This window comes from Haliaeetus albicilla, chromosome W (genome assembly GCF_947461875.1).
Source record: "Haliaeetus albicilla chromosome W, bHalAlb1.1, whole genome shotgun sequence".
In the NCBI taxonomy this organism is placed as follows: domain Eukaryota; kingdom Metazoa; phylum Chordata; class Aves; order Accipitriformes; family Accipitridae; genus Haliaeetus; species Haliaeetus albicilla.
The window spans coordinates 37814781-37831361 of record NC_091515.1 but is presented as its reverse complement, the minus strand read 5'-3'; the positions used below and the strand labels follow the sequence as shown (position 1 = coordinate 37831361).

At 44.1% G+C, this 16581-nt stretch overlaps 1 protein-coding gene across 6 annotated transcripts in view; it reads right to left on the bottom strand.

The window, feature by feature from the left end:
- Positions 1 to 16581, bottom strand: part of LOC138681756 (single-stranded DNA-binding protein 2-like) — a 211080-nt gene that overhangs the window by 56821 nt on the left and 137678 nt on the right. For 3 of the 6 annotated variants that reach the window (XM_069775277.1, XM_069775278.1, XM_069775281.1), the window contains one exon: positions 10806 to 10895. The exons of 2 other annotated variants lie outside the window; for them this stretch is intronic. In XM_069775277.1, coding sequence (XP_069631378.1) covers positions 10806 to 10895 — 90 coding nt within the window. Of the gene's footprint in view, positions 1 to 4924; positions 4996 to 10805; positions 10896 to 16581 lie in introns of those variants that run through there. One more of the 6 variants, XM_069775282.1, reaches the window with a different exon arrangement.

Genomic DNA, 16581 nt, shown 5'->3' with positions numbered 1-16581 from the left:
TGAGTACCTCAGCCTTCTCCATGTCCATTGTCACCAGATCCCCTGTTTCATTTATTGGGGGGGGTCTTACAATTTTTTTTGTCTTCCTTTTCTGACCAATGTACCTGTAGAAACCCTTCTTATGATTCTTCACATCCCTTACCAAATTCAGCTCCAGCTGTGCCTTAGCTTTCCTGATCCCACCCCTACACACCTGGGCAGCGTCCCTATATTCTTCCCAGGATGCATGTCCCTGGTTCCACTGCCTGTGCATTTCCTTCTTACACTTTAGTTTGACCAGGATGTCCTTACTCAGCCATGCTGGTCTCCTGCCTTCCTTACATGATTTCTTACATGTGGGAATCAAGAGCTCTTGTGCTCCAAGAAAAATGTCCTTAAAGAGCTGCCAGCTCTGTTCTGCTCCTTTATCCCTGAGGGCAGTTTACCAGGGGTTTCCACCCACTAATTCCTTAAACAACTGAAAGTTCACTTTCCTAAGTTTTAGGGTCCTGACTATACTTCTCACCCGGCCTATATCCCTCAAGACTATTAATTCCACCAGGGCATGCTACAGCCAGTCTTCATTTGCACACCATCTCCCAAGTTCATTAGTTTAAAATGTGATTCACTAAGCCAATCTACCAGCAAAGATTCTCCTTCCTCTTCTAGATAGGTGGATCCCATGTCTCCCCAATAACCTGTATTCATTGAAGGACATCCCATGATTGTAGAAAACAAAGCCCTGGCGATGATACCAGCCACAAAGCCAGGTGTTGATGTGCCTGATGCATCGACTTCTGCCCACACCCCTATCCCTTACTGGCAAGATAGAGGACAAGATCACTTGGGCTTCTGTCCCCTTCACTTGTGCCCCCAGGGCTCTGAAGTCCTACTTGATCTTGCCCAGGTTATGCTTTACCATGTCATTGGTATCCACATGGAAAAGTAGGGGATAGTAGTCTGTGCTTTTTACCACTTGTGGCAGTCTCTCTGTGACATCCTGGATCTTGGCTCCTGGCAAGCAGCAAAAAACTTCCCTTGACTGTATATCAGGCCTGCAGATGGATGTCTCGGTGCATCTCAGCAGAGAGTCACCCACTACCAGCACTCGCCACTTCCTTTTGCAGCTTTTAGTGTGTGCAACTGGTGCAGTTTCTCCCTGTGCGTCTTGCTCGTTGGCTTCATCCACTGCTAAGATTTTGCACCTGTTGCTGGTTGGTACATATGAGGAAATGGGGTGAAGTGATATCCTTTTCCCATGGGTCACCAGAGACCATGGTGCCTCCTTCTCCAAGGTGCTGTCTGTTTGCTGTTGATGCTCTTTGTCTGGTAGTCCTTGGAGGTCAGTGCCACAGGGCCCTAATATTTCTTCTTGCAATGCCTCAAATAGTATTCTATTTCTTGTTCCCCATCCCTAATACAGCATAACCTGCTGACTTCCTCTTGCAGCTCCTCCACCCACTGCCTCAGTGAATCCACCAGAGCACACCTTGCTCAGGTGGAGCTTCCACCCTCCTCCACCCAGGAGTGTGGGGTACAGACTTTACAGCCCTCCACCTGGACAGCAGCTTCCCTGATAGGTATCTCTGTCTGGGTGGCTGCCTCCACTCATCCCAGGCTAGCCTGGCTAGGTAGATGGTTCCCAGCTGCTGCAGAGCACAGACCTCACCTGATCTCTGCCACCATGCTTCCAATGATTTCAAAGCACTGCTTAATATGCCTTTTTAATTCCCTGGAGGCCTCAAGCTGCTGGGCAGGCATGCACAGCCAGCAGCTAGCTAGCTGGGGAGACCATCGGTGCTGCAGGTGAGCAGAGCAGACAGCAGCCCGACAACTGGTAGAGTGCGCCGCCCTTCTGCGCAAACTGCTGCACTGCTCCCTGTTTGCAGAAGCGAAATACCACGCTATGCCCTGGTCGCTGACGCTCTCTAGCGGTTTGAACTAACCGCGGGGACCGCCAGAACCGCCTAACTGTCTCCCACCCCTCTAGCGAGACGTGTCACCTGCCAGACGGTCCCTCCACACATAGAGCCCAAGGGTGCCGGGTGCCCAGAAACCCCCTCAGACACCTCCGGGGGACCTCACAAGCCTCTCACTCTTCTCAGCACTTGGCAACAACTGCTGCCGCTGTTCTATTAGAACCTTGTGTAAAACTTTGCGTGCAGATATTATATGCGTCCTCTAATATCCAGACCTGAAGGTAAATAACTGCTACATTCTTATTTCACTCCTACTGAACTCCTACTATTTCAGTATCAGATAGGGCTGCAAAAATAGAGATGAAGACTAGGTCATGTTGATCTCTGTGGACAGGCATGCCAAGACATTTACAAATTACTAACTCTGATGCTTAAAAATGGTGCAGAAAATGTCCTAAATTATTTTATTAACATAGTAGCTAAGTGCTTTCCTCACATTGTAACTCCATATACAGCACAGATCGTCAATGAAATGAATGTGGTTGTAATGAGTGCAGATAGCAAGGTTTTGGTAGCAGGGGGGCTGCAGGGGTGGCCTCTGTGGGAAGAGGTCAGGGGCTGCCCTGTGCCAGACATGGCCAGTTGTAGCTGGCTCCGCAACAGTCCCACTTCAGGCCACAGCTGAGCTCTTCAGTGGAGTTGGTGGTGCCTCTGTGAAAACATTTAAGAAAGGGCAAAAATGCTGGACAGAGACAGAAGGAGGGAAAAAAAGTGTGAGAAACAGCAGAGGGAACACCAAGGTCAGAGAAGGAGGGGGAGGAGGTGCTCCATGGCACTGGAGCAGATATTCCCTGCAGCCCATGAAAGAGCCCACGCTGGAACAGATTTTTCCTGTGACTTGGAAGCAAGATTATTTTAGACAAGAATTTCAGACATGTATATAGTCATCTTATCCTTATGGAATCTAAGACAGTTTTATCATTTCTATTGCCAAAGCAATTCATAATCTTTAAAAAGGATTTTCTTTTATGACATTCCTTTTTATTTGTGGAAAAACAAGAAAAAAGAGAAATGAAATTACTTATCTTGTATTACCCAGGAGAAATGTATATAACTTAGGAATGAACTGCACACATGGTTTTAAGATTCAGTCTAGCATTCTGATTACCAACCATTAGCTTTCTCTGAGGCTCCTTATCTAAGAAAGGAACTTTCAGATGTGCTGACTCTTCAGAAATCCCAGTCATTGAACTGCATTTGACCCACCATTGCAGCCAGATACAAAGTCAACTCTAAAATTTGTTTAGGTTCTCCTATTTGGGATTTAAGAGCTTCATATCACAAAACTGTTCTCTCTTCCAGTAGTCCCAGACATTGAGTTTTGCAGCAAATGAAGCAGAAGCAGATTCAGTTACTGTTTAACACCAATTTATTTCCAGAGTATAACCTATCCTATGTACTGAAAGAAGACAAGGTCCTGTGGATAAAAAAATATGTAGCTCTGAAATTAAAAGTTATATTAAAATACATATTGTACTGGGTCTGGCTGGGATGGAGTTAACTTTCTTCATAGCAGCTGGTATGGTGCTGTGCTTTGCATTTGTGGCTAAAACAGCATTGATAATGTTTTGGCTATTGCTGAACATTGCTTGCACAGCATCAAGGCTCTCTCTGTTTCTCACTTTGCCCCCTCAGTGAGTAGGCTGGGGGTTGTAGTGGTCTTGACCAGAAGACCATTTTACATCAAGGAGTTAGGGATGCACATAAGTTAACCTGAGCAGGCCCAGGCCTGTGCTGCACTATGCTGGCCCTAATATCATTGTTGTTCTACAGTTATTTTCACAACCAGTATTTGTTTTACTTGTCATTATCCTTGTACTATTATTATCCATAGTGACTAGCTTATATATAAGAAACTTTCTATTAGCTGAACTGCTTACTAATATAATCTGTAACTTATAATATATTTAAGAAAGGTAAACTGCATGTGGATCAAGGGGTGGAATGTAGTGATACTGACCGGGAGACCACTGTACGTCGAGGACTTAGTGATCCACATAACAGTTAACCTGGGTAGGCCTAGGTCTGTGCTGTTGTCGTGGTTTAACCCCAGCCAGCAACTAAGCACCACGCAGCCGCTCACTCGCTCCCCCACCATCCAGTGGGATGGGGGAGAAAATCAGGAAAAGAAGTAAAACTCCTGGGTTGAGATAAGAACGATTTAATAGAACAGAAAAGAAGAAACTAATAATGATAATGATAACACTAATAAAATGACAACAGTAGTAATAAAAGGATTGGAATGTACAAATGATGCGCAGGGCAATTGCTCACCACCCGCCGACCGACACCCAGCCAGTCCCCGAGCCGCGCAATCCCTGCTCCCCACTTCCCAGTTCCTATACTAGATGGGACGTCACATGGTATGGAATACCCTGTTGGCCAGTTTGGGTCAGGTGCCCTGGCTGGGCATGAGAAGCTGAAAAATCCTTGACTCTAGTCTAAACACTACTGAGCAACAACTGAAAACATCAGTGTTATCAACATTCTTCACATACTGAACTCAAAACATAGCACTGTACCAGCTACTAGGAAGACAGTTAACTATATCCCAGCTGAAACCAGGACAGCTGTGCTGCACAAATCCTTTGGCTGCAGGATAAACTCAACCGGCTCAGTGTAACAGAAGAGCTTTCAGGCAGCTCTGCTTGCTGCGATTACGCCATCTGCGTGGCCTTGCCTTTATCTAACAGTGCAGCAAGAATTTCTCATGAGAGCATCCTTTCGGTTTGCCAGCAGAAATGATGAATAGAGTTGTTTCCTTGTAAGAAAAGCCTATAATAGCTTGAATGACCTAAATGTGGGAGTCTCCTCCATGGACAGGGTCTGCACAGCATGCTGCATGTGGGTCAGTCCTGTTCGATGCTACACCACTTGGAGTTCCCAGCATCTAAAGGGACATAAGATTATCTATGCTTTTCTCTTCTTATAGTGTTAACTCTAATAAATAGCATTTTAAATGTTACCTTACAGAGTCTGAGTGCCTTTCTTGCTGGGATCATCACGGACCAGCACCTCCTGGTGCAAAACAGTGGTATGTAAGAAGCTGGGAGGGAACACAACCTGGACAGCTGACCCAGATTGACCAAAGAGATATTCCATACCATATGATGTCATGCTCAGTAATAAAAGGTCAGGGAAAGGAGGAGGAAGTGAGGATGTTTGTGATTATAGCATTTGTCTTCTAAGTAACCATTATGCATGCTGAGGCCCTGCTTTCCAGGAAGTGGCTAAATATCTGCCTGCCGATGGGAAGTAGTAAATTAATTCCTCTTTTTCCTTTGCTGGCACGTGCAGGTTTTGCTTTCCTTATTAAACTGTCATTATCCCAATCCATGAGTCTTGTCCCTTCGATTTTCTCCCCATCCTGCACAAGAGGATATAGAGTGGCTGGCTGGGTGTTTGGTTGTTGGCTGGGGTCAACCCACCACAGTCATTTTGGCACTCAACGTGAGACCCAAGATAACAACAGTTTTGATTTAAGCACACTATAGCTGTGTACTGAGTGTCGTGGTTTAACCCCAGCCAGCAACTAAGCACCACGCAGCCGCTCACTCACTCCCCCACCACCCAGTGGGATGGGGGAGAAAATCAGGAAAAGAAGTAAAACTCCTGGGTTGAGATAAGAACGGTTTAATAGAACAGAAAAGAAGAAACTAATAATGATAATGATAACACTAATAAAATGACAACAGTAGTAATAAAAGGATTGGAATGTACAAATGATGCGCAGGGCAATTGCTCACCACTTGCCGACCGACACCCAGCCAGTCCCCGAGCGGCGATTCCCTGCCCCCCACTTCCCAGTTCCTAAACTAGATGGGACGTCACATGGTATGGAATACACTGTTGGCCAGTTTGGGTCAGGTGCCCTGGCTGGGCATGAGAAGCTGAAAAATCCTTGACTATAGTCTAAACACTACTGAGCAACAACTGAAAACATCAGTGTTATCAACATTCTTCACATACTGAACTCAAAACATAGCACTGTACCAGCTACTAGGAAGACAGTTAACTACATCCCAGCTGAAACCAGGACACTGAGTCTGGCTGCAATGGAGTTAATTTTCTTCATAGCAGCTTGTAGGGTTTTGGATTTGTGACTAAAACAGTGTTGACAGCACACCAGTGTTTTAGCTGTTGATGAACAGTGTTTGCACAGCATATGATGTTGTGCTCAGCAATAAAAGCTCAGGGAAAGGAGGAGGAAGCAGAGATGTTTGTGGTTATGGCATTTGTGATCCCAAGTAACTGTTAACGTGTGCTGAGGCTCTGATTTCCTGGCCATGGCTAAACATCTGATTGCCAATGGGAAACAGTGAATGAATTCCTTTTTTTCCTTTCCTTACACGCACAGCTTTTACTTTCCCTAATAAACTGTCATTATCTCAACCATGAGTCATCTTGTCTTCCTTCTATTTTTTCCCTGTCCCACAGGAGAGGGGACTGAGTGAGAGGCTGTGTGGTTGTTTGGCTGTTGGCCAGGGTCAACTCACCACATTTAGCAAAGCTTCCAGTGTTTGACTATAGGAGCGATTACTGTGTCATACTAGTGTACTGGATTCTCTTTCTTTTATAAAAAATAAAGGACAGAATTAACAGCAGTGGGCAGCAGTTCCAGCGAAACTGGAACTCGTGTAAGATTTCTTGGTTCCTAGCACAGTCCCTACCTAATTTCCACCTTCCTCTGAATTGTCTGATGAGAAGCAACTGCTGTAGCAAGAGGATCCATTTTGCTTGTGTCCTAGTTAGTAGTTTGTACCACACACTGAAATCAAGTTCCAGTGCAAAACTAAGAGCCAGTACTGATGAAAAATGAAATTAATTTAATTCACCTAGCAATTCAGAGTTAGCCAAGTAGAGCTAGAAGATAGTGCTTGTTGACAGCTGTAACTTAGACCAATACAAACATTTTCATGAATGCAACAAAAGGCAGCTTTATCATTCCAGGATGATCTTCCAAATTAATTGTAGTTTGCAAAACATTGAACTGTTACAATGTTTTTGTAATTGAAAGTCTTAGTAAACTAAATATAGTCTTAGTGAACCATTCTACCACTATTTCTATAATCTTCCCACTCTTTAAAAAACAGAATTGTTCACTTTCATAATCTAGGAGACAACTGCAGGTCCAAGTGTAAATTCTCATCCCTCAGTGAAAGAAGACTGGTAATTTATAGGAAAGGGACTGGAGTTCCTCAGTATTCAGGCTAAGACAGGTGAACATATTTTATGTGGTTTGGTTTACTCTTGTGATCAGTCAGGATCAGTGGAGTTGCGGAACAGTATATGGAAACTGATGTACTAGTTAAAGATGTACTAGAAAGACAGCATCTATTAAGAAAGTAGGATGTTTTGCCTATGAGTTTGTCTTTATTTGTCTTTTCACCTACTTTTTATGAAACAAATGATGCCCCTCAATTTTCAAGGTCTACATTACAGGGCTGATGTCTGCCAATATATTTTCTTGTCCTCAGATAAATTGATATCGGTAAGATTCAGCTCTGAAGGCATTACAACCAGATATTAACTGCTTCTTGACAATAGACACTCATCCCAACACCACAACACATTATCATGGACTGTCTGTACATATTTGCTTTATACACACCTTATAGTTTCTGTACACTGATATGTAACTGACTTAATTTTGGCTTAAATTACTTTTGTCAGGATTGCTCCCAAACATATTAATATATTTAGTATCTAACTTACAGTTGGATTTGCTAACTAAAATGTTAATTCTTTATATATATTCTTAAACATTTAACTACAGAGAAAACTAATAGTCTCTTGAAAAATGTTTGGTTTGTTAACTAGGCCATTCAACTGAAGAAAGTAGGATTCTTGCAACTAAAACTACAAAGGACTCATTTCAGGTCTTGCATGTTACAGAGATACATGATGACAAGGACTCGGCAATTTTAAGAATAGGTGAATGGTAATCTCTGGAGCAGTCCAAACTAATTGGACTGCATAGATCAGTTCTTGAAACCTGCCTTGCAAAAGATTCATCAGACATATTTTTTTAGTTCATTATAGCTCTAATTAATGTTACAAAATGTTACAGTGAAAATAGATTTTTCTCAGTTTATTTTCACTCCCAGGCCTTGGAAAAAGAGCAAGCTGTCTGTGGGGCTTCAAATAAGACTGAATTCAGATACTGACAAACAAGAATCTTTTTCTTCTGAGATATGAAGCCAGTACTGAGGCTTTTTGGGGAAGAGAATGGAAGCTTTAGTGGAACAGAAAAGGAAAGACTTTCCTCTATGGAGGAATCTTTAACAACACAGAAATTTTTCCTGTCTACTGGCCTCACTGTAGTGACTGACAACTTGCAAGTATCTTTTCATTCATGTATTAAATGTATTGATGGAGTGACTACATCAGTGGACAAGGGAAGAGCTATGGATGTCGTCTATCTGGACTTCAGTAAGGCCTTGGACACGGTCTCCCACAACGTCCTTCTCTCTAAATTGGAGATAAATGGATTTGATGGATGGACTGTTTGGTGGATAAGGAATTGGCTGGATGGTCAGCTTCCAGAGGGTAGTGGTCAATGGCTCAATGTCCGGATGGAGATCAGTGACAAGTGGTGTCCCTCAGGGGTCTGTACTGGGACCAGTACTGTTTAATATCTTCATCAATGACATAGATGGGGGATCAAGTGCACACTCAGCAAGTTTGCAGATGACACCAAGCTGAGTGGTGCAGTTGATTTGCTTGAGGGAAGGGATGCCATCCAGAGGGACCTTGACAAGCTCGAGGAGTGGGCCCATGGGAACCTCATGAAGTTCAACAGGGCCAAGTGCAAGGTCCTGCACCTAGGTCGGGGCAACCCCGGTATCAGTACAGACTGAGGGATGAATGGATTGAGAGCAGCCCTGTGGAGAAGGACTTGGGGATATACCGGTGGATGAAAAATTGGACATGAGCTGGCAATGTGTGGAGGCAGCCCAGAAAGCCAATGGTATCCTGGGCTGCATCAAAAAAAGTGTGGCCAGCAGGTCGAGGGAGGTGATTCTGCCCCTCTACTCCTCTCTGGTGACACCCCACCTGGAGTACTGCGTCCAGTTCTGGAATCCTCAGTACAGGAAAGACAGGGACCTGTTAGAGCAGGTCCAGAGGAGGGCCACGAAAATGGTCAGAGGGCTGGAACACCTCTCCTCTGAAGAAAGGCTGAGAGAGTCGGGGTTTTTCAGCCTGGAGAAGAGAAGGTTCCAGGGACACCTTATTGCAGCCTTTCGATATATGAAAGGGGTTTATAAGAAAGATGGAGAGAGACTTTTTACCAGGGCCTGTAGTGACAGGACGAGGGGCAACGGTTTTAAACTGAAAGAGGGTATATTTAGATTGGACATAAGGAAGGCATTTTTTACGATTAGGGTGGTGAGATACTGGAACAGGTTGCCCAGAGAGGTGGTAGATGCCCTATCCCTGGAAACATTCAAGGTCAGGTTGGATGGGGCTTTGAGCAGCCTGGTCTAGTGAAAGATGTCCCTGCCCATGGCAGGGGATTTGGACTAGATGATCTTTAAAGGTCCTTTCCAACCCAAACCATTCTATGATTCTATGATTATAAAAACCACACTTCAGATTCTGAGTCAGTCAAGGAAACAACATGTTCATGCCAGGTTTTGGATTGCTCTAGGTAGGTATCAATACTGCAACACAGCAAGCACTCTTTCCCCCTGTGACTGTGGGAAAAGGAACACCACACAAATAATCCGTTGTCACTTACATACAGAAGAAAAACATGAAATAAAGACTGCTGATATCCTGCCATTTTTTACATTTTGATAAGACAATAAAGAGTTGTAAAGATGTAAGAGTGTAAAACATCTCTTTTTTTCAGATTAAATAGCTTCTTTTGACTATGCGTCTCATGGAAAAAGGAAAATGATGCTAGCCTGTATCTCTACCTGGATTTCAACACTTGTTTTTTATGGAACAGAAGCTTTCTATAATTATCTTCTCCCCAAACCATGCTCCTGGAAATCTGAATTGTTCCTTTCACATCATGAGCTCAAGTATGTGAAGTGGAAATCTCTGTTGTGCCCCATCTTAAAGGACTATTTCAGTTCTAGAGCAGCATTTGTTCCTACTGCTGCACAGAGTGATTTTGCTAGTGAGGAGAAAAAGAACTGGGCTTTGGTGACCAGGAGATGCAAGCTCACTCATATGAGCAATCCAATCTTTGACTACAACTGTAGTTTGGCCTTACACTATTAGTTGCAATTTTTTCCAACCTAGTATTCTGTACTGCTAGTATCCAAAGTGGTAACTAGCTACTTAATTTCATTTATGACAAAACTTATGAGAGGCAACATATGCTCTAATTCCTTGGCTTGTTTTTAGGCATTGGGGTTGAGATCTTCAAAGCAAAGAGATGCTCAGTAAGATATTCTTAATTTTCTAGGTCTAACTTTCATTGAAATTTGAACACCTTAAATGTCTGGCTTGTGGCATGACCAACAAAGTTCTTATTTCAATTCTAATATTTTATCATAAGAAATTGTTATAAAATTATATTCAAGCATTTTCAAGCTCCAACTATCAATTGGTACCATTTCTTATTCCTGAAATTTTGAAATGAGTTGTGCTGTACTATTTCACAAACTGAATATTTGTCAGTTAGAGAGATCCCTTCCTTTCCATCTATTTACTTCTGTTAAAAAACCCCCTCTCAAGTATTGTACTGTATAATGACATATAGTTTCAAGAGGACCTTTTCTACAAACTTTTAAACAGTATAGTTTAGAAGAGGACCTTTTCTACAAACTTTTAAACAGTATTATGGAGGACTTCCTATCCTAAAATTCCTGTAATCATAATTTTTCTGAATACCTGAAAAAAACCGGGTGGTACAGGACCTACTGGCATGCCATCTCCTGGGGGAATGTTTCCTAGCACTGGACTGGGAGCTGCTGCAGCACTCTGAAAAGAACAAAGGGAAAATAAACCTTTGTCATTGTATGGTAGGCATAAAAAAACAAAACAAAGATCCCCAAAAAACCTGCCATGATCAAAATGCAGAAAGTAATTCTCCAGATATGTCATAATGTCATTGTTTCATCTAAAGGTAAATTAAAATTGTATAGTATTTAGTCTTATTTTATACAAGCAGAATGATTTGTTAAAGATGACAAGTGTATGTTGAGGGGATGGATGCTAGAGATTGTATGGACATACAAATATATATTGACTAGATAGCTCTTGACTAGATTTTTTTTTTAAAAAATGTATCTCAGTGTGTCTATATATACACAAGCAAGAATGTAACTTGCACACTTTTTTTTAATTATGTGTATAAACATTCCCATACATGCATACAGATATATATGTAACATAAGGAAATTAATTTATGCATTTTATGAGCAATTTCCAAGCACTTTAAAGATAATTTCAGCAGTCTGTAATATTCTTTCAGAATTATATCAAGCTTCAAAACATGATTCTGTTACAAATAGTACAAGAAAGGAATGCTCAAAATACTACTAGTAATATTCATGATTTTACCAAACCACAAAATAAACACCACGATAAATTAGAAGAATTCAGGTTACACTTTTGGAAAGGAAAAAAAAAAAGGTATTTCTAAGAAGTGAATCAAAGAATGAAATTAGTTACCTTTGCAAATCCTTCATATGTAAGAAGCAAATAAAGAATATTGCTTCTGGCAATTTATAAGCAGAATACCACAAAAAGGAAAGCCAAATCATTACGGTTGTCATGTATTGGAACCTCAGTCACTTTTAATTTCCAGCAGTCTTTCTTCCTGCAATATGTTTCTGTTAGGGTACTGTCCTGGTTTCAGCTGGGACAGAGTTAATTTTCTTTCTAGTAGCTGGTATAGTGCTATGTTTTGGGTTCAGTGTGAGAAGAATGTTGATAACACACTGATGTTTTCAGTTATTGCTAAGTAGTGTTTAGTCTAAAGTCAAGGATTTTTCAGCTTCTCATGCCCAGCCAGCAAGAAGGCTGGAGGGGCACAAGAAGTTGGGAGGGGACACAGCCAGGGCAGCTGACCCAAAGTGGCCATCAGGGTATTCCATACCATGTGACATCATGACTAGTATATAAACTGGGGGGGAGTTGGCCTGGGGGGTGGATCGCTTCTCAGGAACTAACTGGGCATCTATATTGGATTTGCATGGCAAAGTATTGGTAGCGAGGGGGGCTACAGGGGTGGCTTCTGTGAGAAGCTGCTAGAAGCTTCCCCTGTGTTCGACAGAGCCAATGCCAGCCAACTCCAAGACGGACCCACCACTGCTCAAAGCTGAGCCAATCAGCAACAATGGTAGTGCCTCTGTGATAACATATTTAAGAAGGGGAAAAAAAGTTGCTGCCCAACAGAAACTTCAGCCAGAGAGAGGAGTGAGAACATGTAAGAGAAAAAACCCTGCAGACATCAAGGTCAGTGAAGAAGGAGGGGGAGGAGGTGCTCCAGGTGCCGGAGCAGAGATTCCCCTGCAGCCTGTGGTGAAGACCATGGTGAGGCAGGCTGTCCCCCTGCAGGCCATGGAAGTTAATGGTGGAGCAGATATCCACCTGCAGTCCATGGAGGACCCCACGCTGGAGCAGGTGGATGCCCCCGAAGGAGGCTGTGACCCCATGGGAAGCCCACGCTGGAGCAGGCTCCTGGCAGGACCTGTGGATCCATGGAGAGAGGAGCCCATGGTGGCGCAGGTTTTGCTGGCAGGACATGTGACTCTGCAGGAGACCCACGCTGGAGCAGTCTGATACTGAAGGACTGCACGCTGCGGAAGGAACCCATGCTGGAGCAGTTCAAGAAAAAATGTAGCCCATGGGAAGGGCTCATGCTGGGGAAGTTGGTAGAGAACTGCAGCCCATGGGAGTGACCCCATGCTGGAGCAGGGGAAGAGTGTGAGGAGTCCTGCCCCTGAGGAGGAAGGAGCGGCAGAAACAATGTGTGATGAACTGACCCCAACCCCCATTCCCCATCCCCCTGTGCCACTGGTGGGGAGGAGGTAGAGAATTTGGGAGTGAAGCTGTGCCCGGGAAGAAGGGAGGCGTGGGGGGAAGGTGTTTTGAGATTTGGTTTTATTTCTCATTACCCTACTCTGGTCTGCTGGTAATAAATTATATTAAGTTTCCCCAAGTCGAGGGTGTTTTTATCCGTAAAGGTAATTAGTGAGTGATCTCTCCCTGTCCTTATCTTGACTCATGAGACTTTTGTTATATTTTCTCTCCCCTGTCCACCTGAGGAGGGGGAGTGATAGAGCGGCTTTGGTGGGCACCTGGCACTCAGCCAGGGTCAACCCACCACAGCATCGGTCAACAAGTGGCAAGCAATTGCATTGTACATCACTTGTTTTCTATATTTCATTTCTTTTAATATTTTTGTAATTTTATTATTATTATTATCATTATTAGTTTCTTCCTTTCTGTTCTATTAAACTGTTCTTATCTTGACCCACATGTTTTATCTTTTTCCTTCCAATTCTCTCCCCCATCCCACTGAGTGGGGGGAAATGAGGGAATGGCTGCATGGTGGTAAGTTGCTGGCTGGAGTTAAACCACGACAGTCCATTTTGGCACCCAACGTGGGGCACGAAGGATTGAGATAACAACAAACCTGACCAGAGCTTGTTAAAACAAATTTGTTACAAGCATTCATTATATTGGCCTAATAGTTGCTGGTCATTATGTTGATTTATGTGTTCTTAGAGTTGTTGCTCTTGGTTTTAACGTTCTGTTATGTATCACCTTGCTTGCTGTATGTAGTCCCTCTTCTGCTGCTTATCATCCGTGGGAGGTGGATTAAGGTTTTCGCTTTCATGTATTGTATAACACTGGTTTATGGTATGATAAAGTTATCGGTTGTGGGATTAATCCGGTATTTGAACTCAGCATTGTCACCTCTATGCTTCAGGAGCCATGTGTGGGAAACTATTAATAATTACACCATTTACCTTCCCTCCTTGGAAAACCAGTCTATGGGTGGGGTACCTTTCTTCCCCTCTCCTTTCTCCTTCAGTCCAGTTACAATGGTGTTTGAGAATTTTGAAAAATTTGAATACTCCTGGGATGTTGAGACCAGCACGGTCCTAGCCCTACTGCTAGGAATGAGCATGTTCCTGAATGTGATTCAGATCTTGTTTAGGCTTAAACAACTATTTAAGAAGATCACCCAGAGATCTGCCCCGAGGCTGGATAATTATGAGTGGCAGGGTGTGTGGGGTAGTATGGGCAAGTACCTAGAAAAGTGGGCACCTCCAATGTTTTGGAAATTCACCCCTGAACAAGTGCAGGATCCAGAAGAACTAGTAAAATATCTGGAAAAGGTATGCTGTCACCCTGGCAGCTCCAGAGAGATACAAATCACTGCAACATGCTGGGGCCTGGCCCATGCCTATTGAGCCCTGTTCGACACCACTCAGTACCCTCAAGGGGAAGAGAAGGTCTCTGGATCTAACAACAAGATGACAGGCACTGCGGCTACCCAAACCACAGCAACGGGCACTGCAGTCCCTCCAGCCCCTGCGACAAGCACTGCAGCTACCCAAACCTCGGCAAGCAGTACTGCAACTGATCCAGTGGACCAACCTGCACCAGTATGAGTTGCCTCCATACAGAAGAAGAAATATACAAAAAAATCAGTTCGCTTAGCGAAGGATGAAGGTGAACCAGGGTCATCACGGGAACAGGAGGAAGAGGCAGAACCAGAGGTAATAACCCTGTCCCTATTCTTGAGTGAGCTGCGGGATATGTGAAAAGATTTCGGCTGCCGTATAGGTGAGCATATTATAACCTGGCTCCTCTGATGCTGGGACAATGCGGCTAATAGCTTGGAATTAGAAGGTAGGGAAGCCAAGCAGCTGGGATCGCTTGCCAGGGAAGGTGGCATTGACAAGGCAATTGGAAAAGGGACACAAGACCTCAGCCTCTGGAGGTGACTCCTGTCAAGAGAGAAGGAAAGGTACCCCTTTAAGGAAGATGTTATATGTCAATCAAGCAAGTGGACCACCATGGAAAGAGGTATCCAATATCTGAGGGAATTAGCTGTGCTAGAGGTGATTCATTATGACCCGGACAACCCACAATTACCCAAAGATCCAGACGAAGTCCAATGCACACGACCCATGTGGCAGAAGTTTGTACAGAGCGCACCATTTTCCTATGCCAACCCACTGGCAATAATGGCCTGGAAAGACGAAGAGGCACCGACAGTGGATGAAGTGGCTCGCCAACTCCGTCAATACAAAGAAAATCTCTCCTCCTCCCTACAAGCCTGCATTTTGGCTGTGGAGAAGCTGTCCCCAGGACATGCAGCAAATCAAAGAGGATATGTCCTACTCCCCACTTGTAAGGACCAATGTCTCAGCTATTAGCGTGAGCGTTCCTCTGCCTGAGAGACAGAATATAGAAGGTACACATAGCGAGGTGCCCTGTGGTTTTACCTGTGTGATCAAGGAGAGGACATGAGGAAACGGGATGGAAAACCTACCTTGGTCCTAAATGCATGAGTACACGAGCTGCGAGGAAAAACCACCACAAAAGGGGATTCTACCAGGAAAAATGCCGCTCCAGTTTCCAAACAGAGTAGAAGGGCTGATCTTATTTCTGATCCTCTTCAAGGGACTTCTGAGCCAATTTTACAAGAAGTGAATACTGAATACTCTGACCAGAATTAGAGGGGCCCTGCCTCCAGCCAGGTGGAGGAAAGGGACAACCAGGTCTATTGGACTGTGTGGGTTCGACGGCCTGGCACGTTAGACCCACAGGAGTATAAGGCTCTAGTAGACACCGGCGCACAGTGCACTCTAATGCCATCGAGTTATAAAGGGGCAGAACCCATCTGTATTTCTGGTGTGACAGGGGGATCCCAAGAGTTAACTGTATTGGAAGCTGAGGTAAGCCTAACTGGGAACGAATGGCAGAAACACCCCATTGTGACTGGTCCACAGGCTCTGTGCATCTGTCCTGGTTTCAGCTGGGCTAGAGTTAGCTGTCTTCCTAGTAGCTGGTACAGTGCTGTGTACTGCTGTGTACTGCTGAGTTCAGTATGCGAAGAATGTTGATAACACTGATGTTTTCAGTTGTTGCTAAGTAGTGTTTAGACTAAAGTCAAGGATTTTTCAGCTTCTCATGCCCAGCCAGCGAGAAAGCTGGAGGGACACAAGAAGTTGGCACAGGACCCAGCCAGGGCACCTGACCCAAACTGGCCAACAGTGTATTCCATACCATGTGACGTCCCATTTAGTATAGGAACTGGGAAGGGGGGGCGGGGAATCGCCACTCGGGGACTAGCTGGGTGTCGGTCAGCAGGTGGTGAGCAATTGCCCTGCACATCATTTGTACATTTCAATCCTTTTATTACTACTGTTGTAATTTTATTATTGTTATCATTATCATTATTAGTTTCTTCTTTTCTGTTCTATTAAACCGTTCTTATCTCAACCCACAAGTTTTACTTCTTTTTCCCGATTTTCTCCCCCATCCCACTGGGTGGGGGGGAGTAAGTGAGCGGCTGCGTGGTGCTTAGTTGCTGGCTGGGGTTAAACCCCGACAACATCCTTGGCATAGACTACCTCAGGAGAGGGTATTTTAAGGACCCAAAGGGGTATCGATGGGCTTTTCGTATAGCTGCCTTGGAGAC